Source organism: Cloeon dipterum, chromosome 3 (genome assembly GCF_949628265.1).
Source record: "Cloeon dipterum chromosome 3, ieCloDipt1.1, whole genome shotgun sequence".
In the NCBI taxonomy this organism is placed as follows: Eukaryota; Metazoa; Arthropoda; class Insecta; order Ephemeroptera; family Baetidae; genus Cloeon; species Cloeon dipterum.
In genome coordinates, this window is record NC_088788.1 from 11,469,504 (window position 1) to 11,489,665 (window position 20,162).

The 20,162-nt window shown below is 41.4% G+C and overlaps 4 protein-coding genes and 2 long non-coding RNA genes across 18 annotated transcripts in view; 2 read left to right on the forward strand and 4 right to left on the reverse strand.

Moving 5' to 3' along the window:
• Positions 1-4,500, reverse strand: part of LOC135940599 (dnaJ homolog subfamily B member 6-like) — a 28,250-nt gene extending 23,750 nt beyond the window's left edge. Inside the window, exon 1 of one of the 3 annotated variants that reach the window (XM_065485550.1) lies at positions 4,341-4,500. The gene's annotated coding sequence lies outside the window, so the exon portion shown is untranslated. Of the gene's footprint in view, positions 1-3,773; positions 3,946-4,340 lie in introns of those variants that run through there. The other 2 variants (XM_065485556.1, XM_065485551.1) reach the window with 2 other exon arrangements.
• Positions 4,501-5,013: 513 nt separating this feature from the next.
• On the reverse strand, positions 5,014-8,031 carry Atu (Another transcription unit). The gene is made up of 11 exons (XM_065482920.1): positions 7,891-8,031; positions 7,696-7,806; positions 7,507-7,630; positions 6,805-7,449; positions 6,658-6,752; positions 6,425-6,606; positions 6,049-6,269; positions 5,833-5,995; positions 5,561-5,776; positions 5,307-5,490; positions 5,014-5,246 (listed from the first exon to the last, which is right to left on the reverse strand). The coding sequence occupies exons 2-11, from the start codon at positions 7,742-7,744 to the stop codon at positions 5,071-5,073; spliced, it is 2,055 nt and encodes a 684-aa protein (XP_065338992.1). The 5' UTR covers positions 7,745-7,806; positions 7,891-8,031; the 3' UTR covers positions 5,014-5,070.
• A 118-nt stretch (positions 8,032-8,149) lies between these two features.
• The window catches only part of LOC135938893 (tight junction protein ZO-1-like), a 58,585-nt gene continuing 46,572 nt past the window's right edge, over positions 8,150-20,162 (forward strand). For 7 of the 10 annotated variants that reach the window (XM_065482904.1, XM_065482907.1, XM_065482910.1 and 4 more), the window contains exon 1: positions 8,151-8,773. In XM_065482904.1, the coding sequence (XP_065338976.1) occupies positions 8,476-8,773 (298 nt within the window). In that variant the 5' untranslated portion in view covers positions 8,151-8,475. Of the gene's footprint in view, positions 8,774-20,162 lie in introns of all 10 variants that reach the window. The other 3 variants (XM_065482906.1, XM_065482917.1, XM_065482913.1) reach the window with 2 other exon arrangements.
• Positions 12,321-13,805, forward strand: LOC135938899 (uncharacterized). 2 transcript variants are annotated; one of them, XR_010574701.1, is made up of 3 exons: positions 12,321-12,904; positions 12,962-13,141; positions 13,723-13,805. It is a non-coding gene; the product is annotated as an uncharacterized LOC135938899 (long non-coding RNA). The 2 variants fall into 2 exon arrangements; XR_010574702.1 differs by lacking the exon at positions 13,723-13,805 and adding an exon at positions 13,198-13,246.
• Positions 15,903-17,455, reverse strand: LOC135938896 (uncharacterized). Its single transcript, XM_065482921.1, has 3 exons — positions 16,775-17,455; positions 16,426-16,725; positions 15,903-16,373 (listed from the first exon to the last, which is right to left on the reverse strand). Exons 1-3 carry the CDS (start codon positions 17,453-17,455, stop codon positions 15,903-15,905), a joined length of 1,452 nt encoding a protein of 483 aa, XP_065338993.1.
• Positions 19,717-20,106, reverse strand: LOC135938901 (uncharacterized). The gene is made up of 2 exons (XR_010574704.1): positions 19,993-20,106; positions 19,717-19,936 (listed from the first exon to the last, which is right to left on the reverse strand). It is a non-coding gene; the product is annotated as an uncharacterized LOC135938901 (long non-coding RNA).

The window sequence follows — 20,162 nt, forward strand, 5'->3', positions numbered from 1 at the left end:
CCAGGGTTAAAAGGCGGTGCCTCAGTCAGTGTTTTTCACAAGACTGCGCTGATGCTGCTGCTTCCTGCCTTTTAGCCGCGGACATGGAAACCAAATTACCAGCGCAGCCAGAGTCCGTCCGCGCGAGTTGGATGAACCTTAATTGGGGTGGTGCCGCGAAATAATTCAACACGGAATCGGCAAAAGAGCGGGCGGGCCGCGATTTTTGCAAACTCATGCGGCTGAAATTGAGTTGTGTGTCGAAGAATGGAATGCCACCGTCTTTGTCGAATGATGAAGGAGACCTGTTTGTTCGCGAAAAGCTCATTTTGGCGCTTTGCAGTGAGAAACGATTTTGTTAGGAACCGTGAATTCGAGACGTTTGAAATGGAAAGGCGGTTTACGGTTTACCACAACTTTCAGTGGAATTTTATGGATGCAATCAATGCGAAACATTGCTGTGTTAAGAAATAGTCCGATTTATTGGTGGATTATTGATTATTACTTTTACTTCAGATTCTATGGTTTCCCAAACAGAGAGCTTTCTAACTGACAATGAGCTGAAGGGTACGGTTAGTTTTTCACAACTTAAATAATTTGTAGGAATTGTTTGAATCTTTGAATGGAATGCTTCAAACTAATCGCCATGGGCGATATGCAAATTTACACAAATATTACTTGATAAAATGAATAAAACTGTCTCTAAAATATTCTTTCAAAAGTGTTAAGTCGTAAAATATAGCTGATTCTTTTCAATTTTAACAATCGTGACAGGTTTTTAAATTCCCACATTCACAACCACGAAAACAAATATTTTCAGACGAACTGTGGCGACCCGGAGGGAGAAGCTAGCTCATTTTGCAAAACAGCAAAATCGCTCGTCAAGTGTGTAACGAGCAGTTTTCGAATCAATATTCCAAGGACAATGGACTACAGTTACGCGGATGGGAAGGAAAAAAGTGCGAGCGACGTGTGTGCATGCTTTTAATTAAAACGGCACAGACGAATCGGTCGGCAGAAATGTGTCGGACGGTGCAGATTCAGCAAAAAGCTTGGTGTTGAGATGCACAGACCAATCAGGCTGCGCCGCAAAATCGATACCTGCCGGAATAACAATTCGGCCTGATGAAAATTTCAGCGCACGTACTCTCGACACAGGGAGAAAAAGAGTTGATGCGCCCGCCAGAGTACTTGAACCGCAAAACTTTTTGTTCGGCGAGTTATTTTTGCGACTCTTGGTTAAGCTCCAAAATGATTATTCACAAAGAGAAACAGGCTTTTTCTCTTCGCACGTCGGTCAGCACGAGACTTTTAATTGAATTCCGCCGCACGAAACGTGTCCCGAGTCCCGATCTTTCCAGGAACGAATAAAAAGTTTGGCACACTCGATTTGCCGAATATTTCAACGCACTAATTCTCAAAGCAAAAGAGGTGATGCCACTTTGTGAAATTTATGACTCTTAAAAAAAGTTTTGGGTGCAAAATATTGACCGAGAAAATTTTATCTCGCACGAGAATCTGGCCGTGGTTTTATTCTTAGGAGCTGCGGTGATGCCGCACTCAAATCCCCATTTGTCCGGGCCTGATTTTCCATTGCTGCGCAAGGTTGATAATAATCGCATCGTTGGAAGCAAACACTGTAAATTGGCCAGGAGCCCAAAACAGCTGCAATAATGATCGCTTGCTGAAATGCGCCAATTTCTAATTTTAAGTCGTCGGCCGCTTCCCACTTGCACGAAATGAACCCATCATTGAATGTTTAGCGGATTGCTCGTTGAACTCGGCTCGGCTGCAAATAAATCGCGATACCATCTCCCTCGCGTCGCTACCAAGCGGCTTAGTGCACATCGCGGGGTGTTTGCTTGCGTGGGAGCGATATTGGCAGCACCAACATGCACTTTAATGCAAATGAATCGCGCGCGGCTGCAAGTGCCGGAGCGGAAGTTCATTACCCACTCGAACGCGACCAAACTCGAGCAAAAATGATCAACTTTCCGTTGGATGAACATTTTAATTTTAGTGCACTCGTTTCGCCTCCCCCTTCAAATTGATCGCATCCTCTACGCATTGTTTCATTATTGAAAAGAGTCGTGTAAAAAGTGTATCACTTTGAATATATATTTTTTTAATAAATAATAAATCAAGGTTCTCTTCTAAATAACGTCTCGTGATTTTTTTATTAAAATTTAGATTTGGATGTAATTACATTATAATTACGTGCTCCAGTTCCAACCCTAAATTAGGACATCGAGTATTGTAAGGAATTATTCGCCACTCCTTTAATAATTATTGAGAGCGAATAAAACAGCGAGGTATCAATTTCGCCTAACTCACTCTGAGCTCAGCTTTCTGGCTTCTCGTCAACTCAGCGGTCCACCTGGCCGGATTGTACTCGCGTTTTGTGTATCGGCTCGTTACTCGTTACGAAAGGGTGAGTGGCATGATCCGATTTCTCTGTTATGTCAGTCACCTTTGTGTCAAGCTGCATAGTGCCAGCAGCGTAATTGAATACGCAAAGCACGCCTTCACACAGTCGCTTCTTGCATTTCGCTTTCGTCTTTCTCCTGGATGCAGCCAGCCGAGAACTGTGCCGCGGATTGATTTTCGTTTTCATTCATTGTTTATTGCACTGCCAATCGGAGGCAACAAAGAGCAGTTTTCTTGCCGAATCGCGTGCATCCGGACAGGCGCGCGCGATTATCCTCGGATGGGCAATAAAACTGATTGCTCTTTCCTTGCCCGACTCCGACTCACTGCAATAAAGAGAACACTCTCGCTTTGCGACGAAAATTTTGGCGCCCAGCGGAAGGAAGCAGAGAGATGTGTGCACTTCTCAGATGAGAAAACGCCGGCTCGAAAGTGAATAGCGTGTGTGATACATCATGCTTTTATCACGCAGGAAGTACGCAAATGACTTTGTTGTGCTTTTCAAGAGATGTATCAGCACGATTTGCAATGAAAACGTAAGCTAGTGTGGAGCTGAGTTCGCACTTTTTATCACGCCACCGGAAAAGTGACCGGAGCAAGTAGGAAGTACGTTATTTCAAAATATAGTAGAGCAGTGTTTTATGATTTAAATTAATTTCTTGCAAAATTAATTGTTGGTTGCAGTTATTTAGCATTATTTTTTGTGTAGTCCAAGCATTTTAAGCTGTTTAGTTGAAGCCTCAAAAATGTAATATGTTCTTTGAGTTTGCAATGCAACTTCCACAAATTTCACTAAGTTTTAAACGTTTCATCATTTTCTCAGCTGACGATGAGATAGCAGAAAATAAAAAAAAAATCCCGACAATTTTTAAGCATCGATATATTGTGGGAGATAATAACTTTAATATTGCAACTATATCGTCAGTCGTCTTTGTAAGAATGTCACTGCGATAATAACTAAACAGAACGGCAAAAAACATATTTATCTGTGGAAAAATTCCCCGCATACAAGAAGGTCCAAACAGGAAATTACAAAACGGGACAGAGAAGAATTGTCATGAATGTGCCGCACGATGACCTTCCTGAGTCATTTTCATAAAAGGAAAACACCAAACAGGAAGGCGTCAAATGAGACGCAAATCTGTCCGTTCCAATGAGAATTTTAATTCCGGGCACACTTGAATTTCCTCGGCTCAACTGGTTAACTGAAAAGGCGACAGTTGAATGTTTTTTTATTGGCGGGTAAAAATAACGCCTCGGTGTGAATAACGAGCATGCAAAATCGCCAGGCGCGAGCGAATTATGATTGTATGTGTATCGAAACAATCACAATTTCCATACAGTTCACACCTTCATGCTTGACTTACACAAAGGAAAGTTCCTTCTCGCCAGACTTGTCCGTCCTTGGCCTATCAATTAGACTCGACTCACTTCACTGCCAGTTGTTGCGGAACTTAAACGATTGAGTTATGAACGTTAAAACTGCAGTTGTTGAGAAATAATGCAGCCGAAAGTTTGGTGTAAGGTGCGAAGAGACACTGCCAGTTATTACTCGAAATTTCGCGAATATCCGGAGGCGGTTGGCGTAAAAAAGAAGACAGGTGTGCGCAATCCCCTCTGAGACACAACCCACCCCTCCTGCCTTTCACGCAAACTGTCTACAGTGTCTCATCAGATGATTTTAATTGCGCACTGCACCCCCTCCCCCGACTCGATCGACTCCCAAGGGTGACTTTTTGGCAATATTACCAAAGCCGTCGAGGAAAAATTGACAGAATGCGCGCGAGAGGATGACTCGTGCGCGTGATTTCCTCGCAAACCACATTCTCAGCATCACAACCTTCGGCCGAGCATGCCATCAATCACAAAAACAAACACTCGGAAAATTTTTCTTGAAGGAGACGCGCCGAATTTCGGCCGAAATGCTAACTTACCGGCTTGACAGAGGGTTGCGGTGAGCGGGGGTGGCTGTGAGCAATTATTTAATCACCAAATTAATAGGTATTATTAAATAATCGTCGGCCTGCAGCCCGTCTTGGAGCAAGAAGTTGCTGCTGGGTGTTATTGAAGAGTCAGTTGCCTTGCTCCGCTCCTCTCGCCTTCCTCGTCCCCCTCCTCCAGCTCCTTAGCTTACCCGCCTTGCATACGGCCCTTTACGCACCAAAATAAGCCATGCGAAAACCACCTAGCGGTCGCGACTTCAACCACTCATCGATTTTGCCAAAGAAGGGAACTTAAGAGAACTCGCGGCGGATGAAATATTCGCATGACATCAACAGTAGGGATGCCAGATAACCAGAGCTAAAAATCGGAGATTTGCCATTAGCCCATGTTTAATTTTGAGACCAAAAAATTGCAGATCACTATACACCTCCCGTGTTAAATTTTCCAAATTTTCAAAAAACCGACCCAGACACTCCGCTTCAAGTAATGCGAAATCCGGTAGAAGCCTAGAGATTGGCAGCCCTAATCGAAAACGCAAAATTTGCGCAACGAATTTGCGGAAAAAATATCCTTCATCCGCGCCAGTGAAAAATGAATTAAAAATGTGGCGCCATGTTTACACAGATGGCAATGTTAGATTTTAGAATAAAAAGTTTTAGTTCATTAGTATAATTAATTCTATACAAAGCTTTTTATTTAAGTGAAATTGCAAAACAAAATTTAGTCAGAGTCTGAGTCATCTCCAGACCCAGAATCGCCAGATCCTCCAGAGCCACTCCCTTTGCCCCCTTCTTCCTCATCTGAATCTTGCAGTGCTTTGGCACGGGTTGCTTTTGGTCCTTTCCTAGTTTCAATATCTGAATCGTCATCATCTGAAGAGTAGATATTATGCCTCTCTGCGGAAGAAAAATGGCCAATTAACAGAGGGAATCAATTAACTGTCATGATAAATTTACCTTTAGCTCCTTGCTTGTATTTTTTCTTGATAGCTGAGAGAGAAATGGCGTTTTCGTCGTCAGATCCATCGTCATGATCAGGCTCCAAGTAGTTGGCACTGAGTCCTCGGCTTGTTCCCCTTTCCCGAATTCTCTTTTGCTTGCTCTCGCGGCGCACTGTAGCTCGCAATCGCTCTTCCTCTTTCTTTAAGTTGCACAATCAATTATTTATGAACCATAACTTTGATAGTATAAAAAACTGAAATTTAACCAACCTTGATCATTTCCACCCTGTGAGCATCAGGGTCCATGCCCACAGTGGAAAGCACCTTGATGCCCGCAGTTTTCTGCGACCTGTCGGCCAGGGAAAGAGTCATCTTACGATGCGTGAACGACTCGGTGGAGTGAGGGCGGAAGCTGAGCTTTGTGCGGAAGACTGCTTGGCCTTGGAGACCAGTTCCTTGCCGGATGAACAGATGGTTGTGGTCACCCTAATAACAAAGATGGTTAAAATTATTTGCAATAAAAGGCATGATTGGTTAATTACCTGCAGAGGTTGTCTGTAGACATCAAAGATTTCAGAACCTAAGTGAAGGGACATGCTGCCATCTGACCATCGGACAAACCGAGCATTGCTCTCTTTCTGCACGGAACCATCGTCCGCAAAATAATCTCGCCACCGGATTGTGTTTTCTACCTTCAATTTTAGCCTGTGAAGAAAGTGTGAATATTTTGGAAAGTTTGGTGAGCGACCAATCCATACCTAGCTCTTCCTTCCTCGTCAAGCGTTTCTTCCTCATCAATTTCATCTTCATAAGTTTGGGGATCGAAAGGCCTCGTTTCAACTGACAAGAAGTTGGGCAGTTTGACAAAGTGGATTTCACGTCCTAAATCTGTTGTGATTTTCGGAATGTCCACCTCAATTACAGTTTCAGGTGGAGGCTGCTCTTGCTCTTCTTCTTCCTCTCTTCTCTCCTCTCCATCCTAAAATTTAACGTGGAGAAAAATATATTAATGTTCAATTTAGGATATGTATTTTAATTTCTATCTATTTATATTTAAACTATATCTGAAAATTTATTAATGGGAATTGTCTTCAGAACACATATTAACAGATTTGCAAGAGAAACAAAGCTTACATTATCTGCTACAGCTTCTCGATCTTCTTGTTCAGCATCACTAGCAGCAGGACTCCTTGTTTGCTTCTGTTGCTGCTCATCTTCCTCCTCGTCATCGCTTCGTTTTACTTTTTCAGCAGCTTTGCCACCTTCTTCCTCAGAGCTTATGTCATCAGCATCTCCAAAAAGTTCGGCAGCAGTAGCTGTAATTCAAATTGAACACCTTTTCAACTAATTCTAGATTTAAATATTACCATCATTTTCCTCGCTGCTAGAACCTGCCTTTTCTTGTCTCTTGGTTGTTTCCGCGTCAGAACCACTGTCACTCAGCACCGCCCTTTTCCTCTTACTGCAAAATTTAATAATAACAAAACAAAAATTTTACGAAGAGTGCAAATTACCTAGCCTTCTTTCCAGATTCGTTGCTTTTAGCGCTTCCACTTCTGGACCCACGAGATTTGGGACTGCCACTTGCCCTTGAGCCACTTCTACTCCTGGACTTCCTAGAACCTGACTGTGCGCTTCCACTTCTCGATCCTCTGGAACCACTTCTTGACTTTCTAGAGCCGCTCCTAGACCTCCTAGAACCACTTCCTGATCTCCGGGATCCGCTCGCAGATCTTGACCTTGCCGATCCACTGCGGGACCTGGCAGACCCACTTTTGGCAGAGCCACTTCTTGATCTGCTGCCGCTCTTTCTGCTCGCGGCACTGCCGCTTCTGCTTCTTTGGCTCGCAGCACTTCCACTCCTGCTGCGGCCACTTCCACTTTTCTTGCTGGCTGGGCTTCCGCTACCGCTTCTTCTGCTGCCTGCGCTTCCACTCCTCTGGCTTCCCGCACTTCCGCTTCTTTTGCTCGCGTCACTGCCACTTCGGCTTCTGTGCGAGCCACTTCCAGTCTTGCTCGTAGCTCTACTATTCCTTCCACTCTGCGGGCTTCCGCTTCCAGCAGCACTGCCTGGACCGGAGCCGACAGGTGATGAGGCTCTACTCTTTTCTCCGTCTGATCCGGAGTTATTTCGCGGACTGCTATTGGCAGATGAGCCACTGAAATTGTTTTAATTTAATTACTACCAGTTAGTTAAAATATAAGCTTTTTAATACCTTTTATCTCCCTTTGGCGAGCTTGCTGCAGAAGAACCGGCACGACGCTGATTTTCCGGAGCAGCTGGAGATGCGCTGCGGCTACTGTCACTGGATCCGCTTGAATCGCTGGACTCGTTACCACCTGATGATAATTTATGGATATCAATTAACATTGCAATTTAATTAGTGTTGGGAAAATATTCATACTTTCAGTTTCAGCGTCAGTGTCGTCTCGAAACTCCTTTGCCGGCGCCATGCTCTTGCTTCCGTGCAATTAATTCGACGTGTATGATCAAATAAAATAGGAGTTAGTTTGCCCTGCAAGAAAAATTGAAATTTTAAATTCCTGCTCTGTTCCACTGTCAACTGTTTAAATTGATCTTAAGCCCCTTAAACCCTTACCTTGATCGCTATAAAATTAGAAGACGAATTATGATTTCTGTGTTGTTTGTTTCCCTTGTTTCCAAACACAGCTTTCGAAAGAAACCTCGCAAATCATGCTCACTGCGCAGTAAAGCGTTAAAGAGTTAAAACACGTTCATGCGCATCTCTAACAAGATTGTGTGTGATTGGTTGGTGGTTTTCGAGCGCACTTTGTTTACCATCTTCCCCCTCCATATTCCCACTTCCTCCCACTCCCACACACCGCCGAATCGTGAGAAAAACTTGAATGCGTGCTGAGCCAAGGAGCCTGGAGCCGCGAACGCTTTATTTATTCGTTGTTCAGACTCGGGGCATTCGGGATAATTTGTGGTGATTTCTCTCTAAATCTTGACCGGCGCGGGTTTCGATCAATGAAAGTGGACTTGCCGGACGAGTAAGGCCATCGCAGTGACCGGACACCGCCGAGAGGTGCACCTGCCGCCGAGATCTCTCGGCGAGACCTTGAGAAGGAAGAAAGAAGCCAGCCATAATAACAAAGCGTGATTTCAGCCGAGTTGTTTTTACTCGGCGGCCTGTCGGGCGAGTTTAGTGAAGCATGTCATCATGGCCGGGATGGATGCTGTGTCTCGCCTTCTCGACAGGAACAGAGAACTGATTTCGCGGGAACTCGAGTCGACCAAAATCGTCGGGTTGTTGGTGAAAGAGGGTGTGTTGTCCGTGGACGAGGAGCAAGCTGTCAACAGCCACACTGACGCCAACCAAAGGTGCGACGTATTCGTCAGGGTGCTCGCTCAGAAGGGGGTGACTGCCTTCAGGGAGCTATGCTATGCCCTCGAGAAAGAGTGTCCTCATGTGCTCACCAGCCTGCTGGTCGACGCCGGTAGCAACAATTCCACAACAGGTGAATTTAAATTAAAATTCTCTTCTAATTTTTTATATTTATGTTGCCAGGCAAAAAACAATAAAATATTTGAAATTTTTAAAATGGCTTTAATTGATTAAAATTTAATTTAAAAACAAAGAAACAATATCGGTACCTTTTGAAGTGATTTTCCCTGCTAAAACAATTCATGAAAAACACTGCCATCCAATTATAAAGAAATTCGGCAGGAATTCTGCTTCATCGACCGGGTTTGATTTAAATTCCACTTTTTATGCGATTACTTACCATCAGTTTCATTATGCTTCCAAAATTGATTCACTCGCAGAAAAAAAATATGTGCCGATTTTGCTGCCTGCTCGTGCCAATTTGTGCTTCTTCGGCCTGAATTGAATACAAAACCGAAAGCAAAGCGTTTTATTACCCTCGCTGATTTATGAATTTTCATTCATGATTTGCATGCGACGCGCGGGCCGCCTTCGTGATTTCCCACAGTTTGCACGAGACTCGGTAATTTGAACGCAGGATATTCCCTTGTGATGGGAAATCATCACCTGAGCGCAGCTATTTTTTCATTTCCATTTGAGACAACGCGATCGCACACAATGCCGATGCATCAGGAATTCGCGACTTAACCGCCAGCCAGTTTGTTTCGGCGTCTAAGATTTCCCTCTTGTGGCCGCTGACTCGAGACATTCTCCCGCGGTGCACAGAAGCTTAATATTGGTGTCGATTATACCAAAGGGGTTTTCACACAATGCAGTGTCAAGGTGACTGAAACATTTTGTAGACGCAGCTCTTACAATTAGTTCGTGGTGCTCTTTGAGTGAAATGATTTTGAAAATATCTTTTCTCTAATTGTTAGAGATAAAAAAGCATTATCCATATCTATGAAAAAATTGATTTTTAATCAAATCAAATTATATACTATTAAATTTCTTCGTTATTTTGTTTTCATAGGACGAATCGAATGAAAAATAGGCTTTATTTGAAGATTTCGAATTTCTATTGATATTTCAGATTTAACCAGTTACGAGTTCCAATTGATTCTGTTATTGATCTCCTTGAAAATTTTATTAAATTTTAACTCCTGACCGCACAAACAAATAATGGGAAAAAATTTCCTCCAACTGTGGAATTTTCTCCGATTTGTTTTATTTTTTGTTGTTATCTATTTAGATTCAAACATATTTTAGGTATTTTAGAGGCTATTCCTTGCGATCTTCCTGATAGTTTAATCCTTAGCAATTAAATCTAATTTTCGCCATTAGTTCGGCTTGAGTCGTTCGCCTGATGCATTGCAAAAATGTTAGGCTCACTTCTTTGTTCTTCAGACAGTTTGCATCACAGTTTCACCACGAATTCTTCCTCAAATACAATTCCGTCTTTCTGTCTGATTTCATTGGTAAATATCCTTCTCTAATTCACTGTAATTATCAGAGTATGCCCAAGTTAGCACGCGCTCTGACGCGCAGGGTCCTGTTATTAAGCAACTTGTGATAGAGACAAAACAATAATTAGCCTTGGAGAACAACTAATTAAGCCTTTCTTTACTCGGAATGCGATTTTTATTTTGTCAAAAGAACACTACCCGCCGTGAGAGAATGTTCGTTCTCCTCTGATCCTGCGCAAAATCAAAGCACTACTTCCTGCCTCCGAAGCGAAGCCCGGCAGCATGCAAATTGACTCATTATTGAGCCGAATTCCTCCGTTCACGCTGCTGGACAGATGTTTGTATTAAAACAATGCAGGAAGAGAGAATAAAAAGCGAGAAAACTCCGAAAATGCATACGCCCCGGTCCTTTTTTGTACGAGTATTATTCGAACACAGGATGCGCGGCGTCTATCAAGATAATTGTGAAATTACAAGCAGAGCGCCTGCCTTACGAAAATTAATTATTAATAGCGTCGAGCGTGGAAAAGAGACTTTGTGAGAGAAGAATGAATTGTTTTCCGTCTCGTGGCGAGGTTGAAGGCTAATGACAGAGATGGAAGGAACGGGAAGCCGCTTTTTGTTCCAAATTGTTTAGTCTGAATAGTCGAAAAGAAAGAATCGAAAGAGAAAAGGTTTCCTCAATCGTCTTTATGCGCTAAAGACACCGAACTATGTCCGTTGTTGACCAAAGGATAATAAGCTTAAATTTGTTGAAGGAATGGGGGATATTGAACTTTGGAATACTGTTAACACTTGATTTTCAAGCAGCACTATCTTTCACTCCAACTAGGAATAGTCTTTAAGTGACTTTGGATGAGGTAACACGCAATTAAGAAATTATTTCAAGACGATTATATATTGTAATAAGATGCTGAGACACTTCTTAAAGGTGAGTAAGTCAAACACTGAGAGGCATATCAAACATTTTTTGTCCACTTCAGTCACTGGTTCAAACATTGCAGCTCCGCTTGCATCTTCGTTTTAAAGAATTTTAATTTTTTTATCCCAAATGAGGCGACCCATGAGAAAAGCTGTCAGTCACCAGAGCTGGTGCATTCTGGCGCAGTCGCCTTCTCCGCTTTAAATAATTCGGCCCTTTTTTATTCCTCATTGTGGCTCGCATTAAATTAGGTTCTTTGTCGAGCCTGGCCTTGAGTACCTTTATCTCTCGTGGTCCAGCGCAGCGTATCTGGGCAGCTCCAGTTCGAGTGCGTGTGTCACTTTTGCAGCGAGGACGCGACTCACGCATGCCTGGAATGCTCTTTCCACAAAGAAAACGTGCCTCGAGATTATTTCCGCGGCTCAACGCAGTCGCCGTCGTCCTGTTTGGCTTTTGGGCTTAGAAAAGTGTTGCTTCCTGTGCTCAAAGAATAAAGTCAAAAACGGCTTTGATCTGGAGTCGAGTTTCACTCCGTCATGCGGGCAAACTAGCTCTCAGCAGCATTTTTTTTTGTGCGTGAATTTAACAATTGACCACGGGCAACGTTGGTTTGCTGGTGCTGCGAGTAGAAAGTAAACAATCTCATTCAAAACATTATATTTTCACGCTTGACATCGTTATCTGGGAATAACCCTAGCAAAAATTATATCAAAGGACATTATTTGACCTCTTATCAATAGAAAGTGATGATTGATCGTCACTCGTATAGTAATGCGAGAAAGAATGCACCAAGGTCACGCACCGAATTCTATTGTTGGTGTGAGAGGAGCAAAGCAGTTGCCAAACGTTGGTTACGCTTAATTTATCCACGAGTTCTTGTAATACTTGGCCTCCAACAGCCAAATCTTAACATGGCGTAAAAAATACTTAAAGATTTAACCACTGTTAATTTAGAGTGAATTTTTTGATAAAGAAGTATTTTAATAACAAAATTACTAAACAAAATTTCCAATTTTGAAAGGCAGTTAAAATATTTTATTACATTTTTTATATTTAAGTTATATTTTTATTTTTTGACAAAAAGCGTAAAGTTTAAAATATTTTTTGGTTGTTTTTTAATTATTAAAAAAATTAAACTTTTAAACCCCAAACTACATTGTTCATGAAAGGTAATTTTCAGCAATGATCATTTTACGTGAGACTTTATAACTATTATGAACTTAAAAAAAACAGATAAAATTAAGTATATTTAAACCAATTGGCAAATTTGTACCATTTCTCTTCACAATAATATAGATTAGGACAAGTAGAATCGAATGACATATCTTAAAAATGCATCATGCATCGAAAAAATGTTCAAAAAAGCAAAATAAAATATGTACCTTTTTGAAATTGGCGCCGCAGCGAGTGTTAAAAGAGGTGTTAACGTTCTCGCAACATGGCCGCCGAACGACTGCGCGCTCCCCGTGGTTACACGGTAGCACATTCACGTCAACAACAGCGTTTTAACAGTTCTAAGAGTTTTCTTCTAGTTCAAAAAGACATTCTGTGCACCGATATTCTCATTAAAAATATAAAAACACGTAAATTGGGTCGCATCAGACACCTAAAAGCCAAATAATCGGTACCACATGTTTCACTATAAGTCGTTTCGTGAGTATGAAAAAGTGGAAAAAGTAAACAACGTCAATACCGTAAAGATTTTTCGACGCAGAAAGAATTTGGACATCAAGAAACTCAACAAACAACGTGTGAAGAACATTTTGAGGTCAAGCGGTGCCTTTCTAGCTGAAATAAATGTCAGACTCGAATCTGGAGCGTGTTTTCTTGCTGGCAGGTGTGTGACGCCAAAACAAGTTTTGGAGAAAATCGTTTATTGTCCGAGTAATTTCAGAATCAGCAATGCGTGGACAGCCTGGTCTGAAGCTGCACGTGTCCAAGAGCAGCCCAGAAATGGTAAATGACGCTGGACGAGCTCTTTGTTCGACCAGCGACAAGTGTTCTGCCAGAAGAGAATTGAGTCCATGGGCGGTTGTTGCACCAGGATTTGCATGGAATGGTGCGTGCCTGTCAGGTGAGTCAGGGGTGACAGTGGTTGTAACCATTTATTTGATTTATTTTCAATTTTAGGCCATTTTTGATCTGGCTGACTGTTGTTCGACTAGCCAAAAGAGTTGCGTCTGGACCAAATTTAGTCAATGAGCAGTTGAGGCAACAGGATTGGCATAGACTGATGCCTGCCTGTCAGGTGAGTCAGGGTTGACAGTGGTTGTAACCATTTATTTGATTTATTTTCAATTTTAGGCCATTTTTGATGCAGCTGACTGACTGTTCCGACTAGCCAAAAGAGTTGCGTCTGGACCAAATTTAGTCAATGAGCAGTTGAGGCAACAGGATTGGCATAGACTGATGCCTGCCTGTCAGGTGAGTCAGGGTTGACAGTGGTTGTAACCATTTATTTGATTTATTTTCAATTTTAGGCCATTTTTGATGCAGCTGACTGACTGTTCGACTAGCCAAAAGAGTTGCGTCTGGACCAAATTTAGTCAATGAGCAGTTGAGGCAACAGGATTGGCATAGACTGATGCCTGCCTGTCAGGTGAGTCAGGGGTGACAGTGGTTGTAACCATTTATTTGATTTATTTTCAATTTTAGGCCATTTTTGATCTGGCTGACTGTTGTTCGACTAGCCACAAGAGTTGCGTCTGGACCAAATTTAGTCAATGAGCAGTTGAGGCAACAGGATTGGCATAGACTGATGCCTGCCTGTCAGGTGAGTCAGGGTTGACAGTGGTTGTAACCATTTATTTGATTTATTTTCAATTTTAGGCCATTTTTGATCTGACTGACTGTTGTTCGACTAGCCAAAAGAGTTGCGTCTGGACCAAATTTAGTCAATGAGCAGTTGAGGCAACAGGATTGGCATAGACTGATGCCTGCCTGTCAGGTGAGTCAGGGTTGACAGTGGTTGTAACCATTTATTTGATTTATTTTCAATTTTAGGCCATTTTTGATGCAGCTGACTGTTGTTCGACTAGCCACAAGAGTTGCGTCTGGACCAAATTTAGTCAATGAGCAGTTGAGGCAACAGGATTGGCATAGACTGATGCCTGCCTGTCAGGTGAGTCAGGGTTGACAGTGGTTGTAACCATTTATTTGATTTATTTTCAATTTTAGGCCATTTTTGATCTGACTGACTGTTGTTCGACTAGCCAAAAGAGTTGCGTCTGGACCAAATTTAGTCAATGAGCAGTTGAGGCAACAGGATTGGCATAGACTGATGCCTGCCTGTCAGGTGAGTCAGGGTTGACAGTGGTTGTAACCATTTATTTGATTTATTTTCAATTTTAGGCCATTTTTGATGCAGCTGACTGACTGTTCCGACTAGCCAAAAGAGTTGCGTCTGGACCAAATTTAGTCAATGAGCAGTTGAGGCAACAGGATTGGCATAGACTGATGCCTGCCTGTCAGGTGAGTCAGGGTTGACAGTGGTTGTAACCATTTATTTGATTTATTTTCAATTTTAGGCCATTTTTGATGCAGCTGACTGACTGTTCGACTAGCCAAAAGAGTTGCGTCTGGACCAAATTTAGTCAATGAGCAGTTGAGGCAACAGGATTGGCATAGACTGATGCCTGCCTGTCAGGTGAGTCAGGGTTGACAGTGGTTGTAACCATTTATTTGATTTATTTTCAATTTTAGGCCATTTTTGATCTGACTGACTGTTGTTCGACTAGCCACAAGAGTTGCGTCTGGACCAAATTTAGTCAATGAGCAGTTGAGGCAACAGGATTGGCATAGACTGATGCCTGCCTGTCAGGTGAGTCAGGGTTGACAGTGGTTGTAACCATTTATTTGATTTATTTTCAATTTTAGGCCATTTTTGATCTGACTGACTGTTGTTCGACTAGCCAAAAGAGTTGCGTCTGGACCAAATTTAGTCAATGAGCAGTTGAGGCAACAGGATTGGCATAGACTGATGCCTGCCTGTCAGGTGAGTCAGGGTTGACAGTGGTTGTAACCATTTATTTGATTTATTTTCAATTTTAGGCCATTTTTGATGCAGCTGACTGTTGTTCGACTAGCCACAAGAGTTGCGTCTGGACCAAATTTAGTCAATGAGCAGTTGAGGCAACAGGATTGGCATAGACTGATGCCTGCCTGTCAGGTGAGTCAGGGTTGACAGTGGTTGTAACCATTTATTTGATTTATTTTCAATTTTAGGCCATTTTTGATCTGACTGACTGTTGTTCGACTAGCCAAAAGAGTTGCGTCTGGACCAAATTTAGTCAATGAGCAGTTGAGGCAACAGGATTGGCATAGACTGATGCCTGCCTGTCAGGTGAGTCAGGGTTGACAGTGGTTGTAACCATTTATTTGATTTATTTTCAATTTTAGGCCATTTTTGATGCAGCTGACTGACTGTTCCGACTAGCCAAAAGAGTTGCGTCTGGACCAAATTTAGTCAATGAGCAGTTGAGGCAACAGGATTGGCATAGACTGATGCCTGCCTGTCAGGTGAGTCAGGGTTGACAGTGGTTGTAACCATTTATTTGATTTATTTTCAATTTTAGGCCATTTTTGATGCAGCTGACTGTTGTTCGACTAGCCACAAGAGTTGCGTCTGGACCAAATTTAGTCAATGAGCAGTTGAGGCAACAGGATTGGCATAGACTGATGCCTGTCTGTCTGGTGAGTCAGGCCTTGGTGTGTTTCTAATATGAAACTTCATTATCTACCGGTTTTAAATATTTTTTTTGGTGTAGTGGAAGGTTTAGTTTGAATAAAATAGGTTGTTTTTAGATGCAATGCCTTTCTTATATAAAGAAAACTTTTTATTCAATTTGATGTTCTGCGGCTCTCATTCTGATGTTCCTTCGGAGTTCAAGTTCCTCACGGGATGGAAGTGGGACACTGTTGATATTCCTAGGGACATCATGCGGGGGGGACAGAATCAGAATTTCCTCCTCTTCTGTTCCTAGAAGACCTGGGCTCTTTGCATACTTTTCAATCTCCTCCAATAAATTTGCCCTCCACTCATTACACTTTTCCTCGTATTTTGTTTCCAACTGATAGGTCTTTCTCAGTTTTGAGAACGTAGTTTTTGTTCCAACCGAAGCCCTTCCGGTGTTATGGTTGTGGTCCAAGACCGCAAGAATGGTCTTGAGAAGCATGTTCTCGTAAAAAAAATGGACTCTCTTTGATGCGTACACAAGAATGACATTATGGAAGCTTTCCAAGTTTCCGGTGTGGACGAAGTGTTTGCAGTGTTTCAGTTGGTTCAAAAATCGCGTATTGTGAGTAACCTGTTGATTTAAAAATTTTAGTAACTGAAAATAATTATTTGCTAAATTCAACTTTTTTTAATGCTGCAAAGGCAGATTCATCAGTAATCCAATCAATTTTCGCTTCACTTTCATCCTCATATGTCCTGTGATCGCAGGTTTTTGTTTCTTTTCCTTCTTTCCACTGATGTTTTCCTCGAATGTGATAAAGCATGGAATTCCATTTTTCTAATAGGGTATCTGAATCTCCTCCACAAGTGCTGCTAACATGCCAAATGTGGTTTACTATGGCCTCTATCCATCCCTCAATTTGCTTGTGTTTTTTGGCCACCGCTATTAGTTTTTTCCTCAGCCCTTTGGCCAGATGCCAGACCTATTTAAAAAGTGGAATATTACTTATATATTGCAGCTAGTTTACTTACGTCAAAAGCATGCTCGACATCCTTGAAGTTTTCTCGCATCATTTTTGCTACTGAAGGATTCCGATCTGTGCAGAAGATTCGGACTTTACCAACTCCCAACTTTTCTACCAGTCTATTGAAAACGTAAGCACAAGATTTAGACTCCATTTCCCCTGGTAGAAATCCCTTTTGCCACAGCACGAAATCGATAATTTTGTTGTTGAAGTTGCTCATAATCGAGTAGAGGGCATATTTTGCGCTGTGTCCTGGGGAGTCGAAGCGTGCGTCTCCGGACACAACCAAGTCATCTTTACTTTGAAGATCTTTGAAAATTTCCTCTCTCATCCTAATCCACGAGTGTCGCAAGATCGGGGCCGTGAAGTTATTGATATGGCTGTAGAACGTTTGATGCGAGAAGAATGCGAGTCCAATAGCGTCTGTCATTTTGCGAATAGTTGTGTATCCAATTCCAGCGCAAAAAATAGCTGCAGCCAAGAGAATGTTGAAAATGGGGGTGTTTTTTTCTTTCGGAGTTGTGCTCCAAGAAAATTGATGGTCATGCTTAAAACACCTTGTGTGATATGTAATCACTGAGCCTACTCTTTTGCGCTCAACGGAATTTATGCTGGCACACACAGAACAATGTTGCATCAAAGTGTCTAGCTGACAAATGTCCACAATGACAAATTTAATTCCTATCATGTTGCTCTCCAGATCTTCTTCAGTGAATGATTCGTCTGCAGTGGATACAATTGAGGAATCAAGCTCAGGCTGCTCATAATCATGATCAAGTTCGTCAGCATCATCAAAAATGGTCGAAGGAGGAGAAGATGGAGGTGATTTGAAAATCTGTCCCCTGTCTGAAGAGTCCGCTGTCTCAGGCACATGGAGAGGAACATTTGATGTTGGTAAGGAGCTATGGGATGAAGATGTTCCTGCTGAAAACCAAGATGTTGATTTTGACCTTTGCTGGCTAGGTGCACAGCTCTTGGGTTTTTTTACTGGTATATCGGGCTTGTGGATCCCTTCAACTACTTTCACTGGAGACAAGATCTTTGGCTCAAACGATTGTTTGCGCTTGGACGTTGTTGGCGCTGGACGAAATGAAATTTGTTCGGAAGACGATGAGTCTAATAAGATCAATGCAGCAGGTGACGATGGTGATTCAAGTAATAGCTGGTTAGAAGATGAAGTACTTGCAGTAGGCGTTGTTTTTCCTATTTAGATTGATATTTATATAGCTTTAGAGGTCAAGGTAACAAAATTAATTTGAAACATTTTGGTAAGTCATTATTATATTATGCAATGGGTCGTTTGAAACAAAATATTATAAACATATAAATAAAACTTAATTAACGTTAAAAGGTTGTATGTATATAAATATGTTTGTTCCGTATGTTAAGTTAAAATATTTTTAAACCATTCAGTGCAAAAACCTTATTTATTATATCATAGGAAACCCAAAAAAATTCCCTTCTAATCCATCTTGATTGAAATCATTCCCAAATACAAAAACGTGATGAAGTGTTTTATTTATTACCTATCATATTTTGGGTAGGTAATGCAGCTGAGTTGAGTTTGGGTTGTTTTGTCTCATCATCATCTTTCTCAAAATCGTCGTTCACAAAGTGATCAGAACATACATGTTTGTCAATGATACGGTTGAACTTCCTCCCAACATTTTTTTCCCAATTCTGAGTGCTAATTAATGTACATATTATATAAATTAAAATGTATAATAAGCTAATGATCCATACTAATTGTATGCACATGCTGTTAATATACATAAAATACTCACAGCGTTTGGTCAGAGTATGGAATTTTGTAGAAAAATCGCCTTTTTCCACCTTTCCCAGAATAAGCTGAACATACGCAACAACGGCTTCTTCCCATTTTGTATGTATTTCAAAAATCAAACGACACGTCACAATTTTGTTAATTATAGAAAAAGAATGACAGTGGTGTACATCTGGTTCATTTGGTCATCTAGTTCTCCAGCAAATATGATACCCCCACCACTTGCGTTGCAATAATGAAGGTTTTTAGTATTGAACCCCCTGCAAGCGAGCTCACAATATGTGTATGTGGAAGAAAAACTAGCAAAATATCAGGCTGAAGACATCGCCTATTGGCAATCCGTTTGATTATTGATATCAATTGTGTAAGTATATATAATAAATTTCCATCATATTTATAACTTTAGTTCATATTGGATAGAAATGCCAAATTTTTCCTGCACCTACATTATCAGAAATAATAAAATGTGTATGTCTAAAGACAGACTTAGAAAATTTGAATTATTCAGAAAATCGAATTAGCTATAGCAATTATTTTTTAATTTCCATGGTCACTCAGGAATGCAGAAACTCAATGCTGCGAGGTTGCGATGCTCGGGATCTGGAGCCGATTATGACTCAAGAGCGAAAATTAGAAAAAGAGCACGAAGAAAATCGTAAAAAGGCTCTAATTGAAAGAGGAAGTCAGGAAGTTCAATTCTGGTGCTCTTGTGAACTGTGCACCAATTCAGGATATCCGTTGGAAAATGTGTGCTGCATGGATATGGATGATGGTTATGGAAGTTGGAAACCGAGCATTCGAACCAGATGTATAACCAAGTCAAAAGGATTCAAGTGTACTGTATTGAACATGCATGTCCTTAGAATGATGAGGCACAATCTCCTAATGTACACTAAAGACAAAGGTCAAAGGGAACGCCTAAAGTCTAATTCAAACTCATGTAACAGATTCATTGCGTATAAAAATTTTGTGAGTTGGATTTCATCTGGAAAGAAATTAGGAAGGTCAAACAGAATCATTATTCCTGCATGTGTTGTTAATAAAATCAGGGAAAAGTGGCCTGAAAATTCAGGGATTTACACAGGATTCCGACCCTCAGTTGATATACAAGATTAGCTATTATTTAATTTCATTGTAAAGAGTTCAAATAAAAAAACATAAAGCAATGTATTTCATGTAAATTTTATTGTTATATATAACTAGACCCTGAATTTATAATAGGAGCTATAAACAAGTTTTGAATATACTTGAACTATGTCCTGTTCTGACATAAAAACCAATTTCTTTATATCCTGTAGCCGACCCTGCCCTTCCAATCCTTTCTTACTGGCAAGAACTCGACTCTTGTCGCTTGTCGAGCAAAGAGCAAGCTGGATATAAAATGGCCTAAAATTGAAAATAAATCAAATAAATGGTTACAACCACTGTCAACCCTGACTCACCTGACAGGCAGGCATCAGTCTATGCCAATCCTGTTGCCTCAACTGCTCATTGACTAAATTTGGTCCAGACGCAACTCTTTTGGCTAGTCGAACAACAGTCAGCTGCATCAAAAATGGCCTAAAATTGAAAATAAATCAAATAAATGGTTACAACCACTGTCAACCCTGAC

Coding starts and splice junctions, on each gene's coding strand:
- LOC135938896 (XM_065482921.1), bottom strand. CDS start 17,455: ATGATAGGAATTAAATTTGTCATTGTGGACATTTGTCAGCTAGACACT. Junction 16,726..16,774: donor ATGTCGAGCATGCTTTTGAC/GTAAGTAAACTA, acceptor CTTTTTAAATAG/GTCTGGCATCTGGCCAAAGG. Junction 16,374..16,425: donor CCTTTGCAGCATTAAAAAAA/GTTGAATTTAGC, acceptor TTAAATCAACAG/GTTACTCACAATACGCGATT.
- Atu (XM_065482920.1), bottom strand. CDS start 7,744: ATGGCGCCGGCAAAGGAGTTTCGAGACGACACTGACGCTGAAACTGAA. Junction 6,753..6,804: donor GAATCTGGAAAGAAGGCTAG/GTAATTTGCACT, acceptor TAAATTTTGCAG/TAAGAGGAAAAGGGCGGTGC. Junction 5,777..5,832: donor TCTACAGACAACCTCTGCAG/GTAATTAACCAA, acceptor CTTTGTTATTAG/GGTGACCACAACCATCTGTT.